A 6,054-nucleotide genomic window follows, 5' to 3' on the forward strand; every position below is an offset into this window, starting at 1 on the left:
TAAACTGGCTGCCAGTAAGTTACTATAAAAACAACAGGATTTATTTACAGTTTATGTTCACAAAATGATTGCTAATGTCTGACAGATTATTCTAAAGTACACCTACGAAACAACGTTTTTGCTCTTGGCCAAAAGTAAACAAATCTGAATAAGTCAGTCCTCCACCGGAGTTGTTAGACAAGCAGACAGAAGCACTACTGTGAGCTGGTGTCTCACATTTCAGCCCATGCGAGCAGAGCAGTCTCCCCTTTAATGGTTGAGCCTCTTGTAGAAGACTGCTGCTATCACAATGGCGATGATGCAGGCGAAGGCCAGGAAGCCCACTGTCACCCCAAGACCTGAAGTGGAGTTAGAGTTGTTGCTGCCCATGAGTTGTTCTTTTGAAGCTACAATGCTCTCTGCTTTGGTGGTAATGGGAGGGGAGGTGAGGGTTTTGTACTCTGTCACTCCATCTTCGGTAGCAGGAACAACACTCCTTCTCCTCCTTTTGTTACATTGCATGAACGTATTGCAGGTGCTCTTCTCACAGAGACGGGTGATGCAGTGGAGGAAGTAGGTGGACACGGTCTCATTCTGCTGCTCGATGAAGCGGAAGGCCGGGAAGGAGAAGCGGGCACTATGACTAATCCCGTTCTCATGCATGGTGGTCATCAGGTCCTTGTTGCAGGGGACAAACAGGTTGAAGAAAGTGGAGTTAGTGGGTATAGGAGAAATGGAGGCGTAGCATCGGTCCAGGAGCACATTGTACTGGGTGGTCAGGTTGGTTGCCTTGACTTGCGCATAGACTTTGGTTCTCAGCTCAATACCCAGTTTAGGAATGACCATGGGAGTAGTGTAGTTGACATCACTGAAGAGTTCAAGTCTCAAAGTGCTGATGAAACTACCATTGTTGTCCTTCACTGCAATGGAGGAGGCTGACACATCGATCAGGGTGTTGTTGATCAGGTACTCTAGGGGATAGGCACAGGAGTAATAATACTTTAGCTCAGTTTTGTAGGTGACTGTCCCCGTGGTGAGGTCATATGATCGGACCACACCGCTGATGTTGACCGTCTGGATGTTGGAGAAGTCCGAAAATATCCCTGTGCCTGGAGCGCTGGTTGTCTTGAAGAGGCTGCCACAAGAATTGGTCGTGTTGAGGGATAATTCAAACCTCAAGAGCGGTGGAGTGACACTGCTATCCACGGTTCCCTTGCAGGCTGGGTCATTCATGATGTTGTTGAGGATAAGCAGGGACTCATTGTAGCCAGTGTAAATGGCAGGGCAGATGAGGATAGCAAGGCCAATAGATTTGGTGCCACAAGTTACTGAGATGTCAGTGTATGCTGGGCGTCTTAAATTCAATTCACAATCACTTAATTGTAGTTGACTGCTCTTTGTGATCATCATGGCCAAAAGGACAAAGCTGAAAATATGCATTTTTGCATTCCTTGCTGTGTTCATATCTTGACTGGGACGCTAAAATGTGTCTTATGCTGGTTGTCTCCTGCTTTTTGATTCTGTTGAGATGTATGGAGGTGATTTTATAGCCATGCATGGCTTCTTGGGATTGGACAGAAACAAGGTCAGTGCCGCTCTGTGTATTGAAACAATGGCATTGTTTTGATGGTTACACCTACTTTGTGGCAATTCATGAAACACAAGACACCTTAAGTCTTCAGAATTAACCATAGGCAATGGCCTAGTTCCTTTGTGGCTTTGCTTTAACAGATAGGTTCCCTTGACATGCTAATATGATATTTCATGAAGTATGCAACGAAACTCAATCAGTACTTTGATGGCCAAAATGTTTTTTGTCTCAACAATACCCTTCTGACCTTTACATTCTTATGACGCAAATGTGCTCATAAGAGAGCACAATGCACTGACTTACAGGTTTATTTATTCAATGTGCATGTAGAGTGCCTTCAGATCCAGGTCAGCTGGTCTAATTACACTACCACTCTGGAGGAGAGAAAATGGAAAGAAATTAAACAAATGAATACTCAATTCACACAGCCTCATGAGAGAACACACTGACTCAAGTGTGGTGTAAGTGTGCGGACATGGGACTGTCTCTCTTTATAAGCCTTGTTTATTTTGTTTAAAATGTGGCCGCCCAGGGGAAGGTGCAGGTGAGAGGGAAGATGACATTTTGTTTTGAAGCCTTGGTTTTGCTATTAGAAGTATTACTTAGATTAAATGATGACTTGAGTTAAGGTTAAGTTAAAGGTATAATACTTTACCTCCACTTAAAACAGTTTTTGCTTGATGGAATTGTTGTTTGACTTTTGTAATTGGTTTGTGTTATAGCCTCCATCCATCTTTTGTGCTTGGCTAACACTAACTTAATTTATGGAAACTTAAATTGTGAGAAAAATCAAATGAACTGGGAATTGTGACTACAGATGTAGGATCTTCATTTGATCACTCTTTTATTGCTGAGACAGTAAAATTAGATAGTCCTATATTTTCTGAGAGGGTAGTTACAGTGCCTTCAGAAAGTATTCATACCCCTTCACTTATTCCACATTTTGTTGTTTTACAGCCTAAATTTAAAAGGATTTTTTTTTTTATGTCAACCATCTACACACAATACCCCATAATGACAAACTGAAAATATGTTTTTAGAAATATCTCGAAGTATTCACACCCCTGAGTCAATACATGTTAGAATCACCTTTGGCAGTGATTACAGCTGTGAGTCTTTCTGGGTAAGTCTCTAAGAGCTTTGCCACCTGGATTGTGCAATATTTGCACATGATTCTTTAAAAAAATTATTCTACCTCTGTCAAGTTGGTTGTTGATCATTGCTAGACAGCCATTTTCAAGTCTTGCCATAGATTTTTAAGCCAATTTATGTCCAACTGTAACTAGGCCACTCAGGAACATTCAATGTCGTCTTGGTAAGCAACTCTAGTGTATATTTGGCCTTCTGTTTTAGGTTATTGTCCTGCTGAAAGGTGAATTTGTCTCCCAGTTTCTGTTGGAAATCAGACTGAATCAGGTTTTCCTCTAGGATTTTGCCTATGCTTAGCTCTATTCTGTTTCTTTTTACCCCCCAAAAAAACTCCCTAGTCCTTGCCGATGACAAGCATACCCATAACATGATGCAGCCATTACCATGCTTGAAAATATGAACAGTGATACTCAGTGATGTCTTGTGTTGTGTTGAATTTTCCCCAACATTAAGCTTTGTTTTCAGGACAGAAAGTAGATTTTTTTTGCCACATTCTTTGCAGTTTTACTTTAGTGCCTTATTGCAAACAATATGCATGTTTTGGAATATTTGTATTCTATACAAGCTTCCTTCTTTTCACTCTGTCATTTAGGTTAATATTGTGGCATAACTACAATGTTTTTGATACATCCTCAGTTTTCTCCTATCACAGCCATTAAACACTGTAACTGTTTAAAAGTCACCGTTGGCCTCATGGTGAAATCCCTGAGCGGTTTCCTTCCTCTCCGGCAACTGAGTTAAGAAGGACTCCTGTATCTTTGTAGTGACTGGGTGTATTGACACACCATCCAAAGTGTAATTAATAACTTCACCATGTACAAAGGGATATTCAGTGTCTGCTTTTTTTATTCAATAGGTGCTCTTCTTTGTGCGGCATTGGAAAACCTCCCTGGTCTTTGTTGTTTAATCTGTGTTTGAAATTCACTGCTTGACTGAGGGACCTTACAGATAATTGTATGTGTGGGGTACAGATATGAGGTAGTCATTCAAAAAATCATGTTAAACACACATTTTCTATAGGATTGAGGTCAGGGCTTTGTGATGGCCACTCCAATACCGTGACTTTATTGTCCTTAAGCCATTTTGCCACAACTTTGGAAGTATGGTTGGGGTCATTGTCCATTTGGAAGACCCATTTGCGACCAAGCTTTAACTTCCTGACTGATGTCTTGAGATGTTGTTTCAATATATCCACATAATTTTCCTTCCTCATGATGCCATCTATTTTGTGAAGTGCACCAGTCCCTCCTGCAGCAAAGCACCCCCACAGCATGATGCTGCCACCCCTGTGCTTCACGGTGCAAGAACCCCCTTTTTCCTCCAAACATAACGATGGTCATTATGGCCAAACAGTTATATTTTTGTTTCATCAGACCAGAAGACATTTCTCCAAAAAGTACGATCTTTGTCCCCATGTGCAGTTGCAAACCGTAGTCAGGCTTTTTTATGGCGGTTTTGGAGCAGTGGCTTCTTCCTTGCTGAGCGGCCTTTCAGGTTATGTCGATATAGGACTCGTTTTACTGTGGATATTGATACTTTTGTACCTGTTTCCTCCACCATCTTCACAAGGTCCTTAGCTGTTGTTCTGGGATTGATTTGCACTTTTCGCACCAAAGTACGTTCATCTCTAGGAGACAGAACGCGTCTCCTTCCTGACCGGTATGACGGCTGTGTGGTCCCATGGTGTTTATACGTGCGTACTATTGTTTGTTAACAAGAAATTTGTGGAGTGGTTGAAAATTGAGTTTTAATGATTCCAACCTAGGTGTATGTAAACTTCCAACTTCAACTGTACATTTCAGCTTTACATTTTTTATTAATTTGTAAAAATGTCTAAAAACATCATTCCATTTTGACATTAATGGGTATTGTGTGTAGGCCAGTAACACAAACTCTCAATTTTTAATTCAGGCTGTAACACATCAAAATTTGCAAAAAAGTGAAGGGGTGTGAATACTTTCTGAAGTCACTGCATGTTACTTTGACATTAAACAGAAGGAAAATTGTTAACTTTTCTTGGATTCGTTCATGCTTTTTATTCAAGGCAACCACCTACAATATAAGTAGAATAAGCTGCTATTGGCAAAACAGTTAAATGTTGGAAGTTTTTGTGTGCACACCTCACTTTGTGTTGTTTGTTCTTCTTTGTGTTATATAATTTCAAATCAGTTCAGACTCTTTGTTGTTGTTACTGTAGCCAGCCGCTAGCTAACAGAGGTTCAGACCGACTGGTGAGAGGTAACGCCAAATGACCTCTGGCTTTTACAAATTGATATGCTTTGTCAGGCCTGTGGAATTAAATGCTTCCTCTCACTTTCTCCCCCATGCCAGAACAGGTTCCTTATCATCCCTAAACCGCAGACTCTGACTCGGCTCACGAAGATGTATCTTTGTCCGCCCAAAGAGGTTTATCTCTTTGAAGTTAAGATAAATCATTGACCGCTCAATTATTTTGACAGTTTTCTGGCTTGAAAGGCTTTTCATGAAAGCCCAGTTGTGTTCACATTGTGTGGGAATTCAACACTGTTCTTCAATTCAAATTACTTACAGTTAGGAATAAAGGGCTGCCACAGCTAATGATAATGACATTTAATATGTTACTTTTATTGATAAGGTGGAGTAATTACATTTTTATAACAAATTGTGAATTTAATTTGGCTTGTTGCTCCATATTTGTGTTAGCTTTCTGGTAGGTATTATCCACATGAAGGAGTATAATGTTTTGGTCAACCATTGTTGTTGGAGCTTTATTCTGAGGTTGTATAAAAGGTGATGATACTTTGCATTGTAACACTATCTTCCCGGAGACAGGTGAGACAAAGAGTGATACTTACCATAAAAGGGATCATAGAATAGGCTTTACTGATCTAGATATACACAATAACACATATCCTAGGCAACTGAATCTAGCACAAATATGTAATGTGATAGCAATCATCTTGAACTACATGTACAGTGCCTTCAGAAAGTATTCACACCCCTTGACTTTTTCCACATTTGTTTGTGTTACAGCCTGAATTTAAAATAGATTAAATTGAGATTTTTGGTCACCTGGCCTACACACAATACCCCATAATGACAAAGTGGAATTTTGTTTTATGACATTTTTACAAATTAATACAAAATGAAAATACAACACATTACTGAGTACCACCCTCCATATTTCCAAGCATAGAGGTGGCTGCATGTTATGGGTATGCTTGTAATCGTAATCGTTAAGGACTGGGAATTTTTCAGGATAAAAAAAGAAACGGAAGTGAACTAAGTATAGGCAAAATCCTAGAGGAAAACCTGGTTCAGTCTGCTTTCCACCAGACACTGGGAGATCAATTCAC

General features: G+C 40.2%; 1 protein-coding gene across 1 annotated transcript; it reads right to left on the minus strand.

The window, feature by feature from the left end:
- Positions 1-249: 249 nt before the first annotated feature.
- Positions 250-1,389, minus strand: LOC311143799 (zona pellucida-like domain-containing protein 1; the record flags this gene model as incomplete). Its single annotated transcript, XM_084179680.1, has 1 exon — positions 250-1,389. One exon carries the CDS (start codon positions 1,387-1,389, stop codon positions 250-252), a length of 1,140 nt encoding a protein of 379 aa, XP_084035806.1.
- Between the last annotated feature and the right edge of the window lie 4,665 nt (positions 1,390-6,054).

This window comes from Coregonus lavaretus (assembly GCF_964263955.1).
Source record: "Coregonus lavaretus genome assembly, chromosome: 16".
Classification (NCBI taxonomy): Eukaryota; Metazoa; Chordata; class Actinopteri; order Salmoniformes; family Salmonidae; genus Coregonus; species Coregonus lavaretus.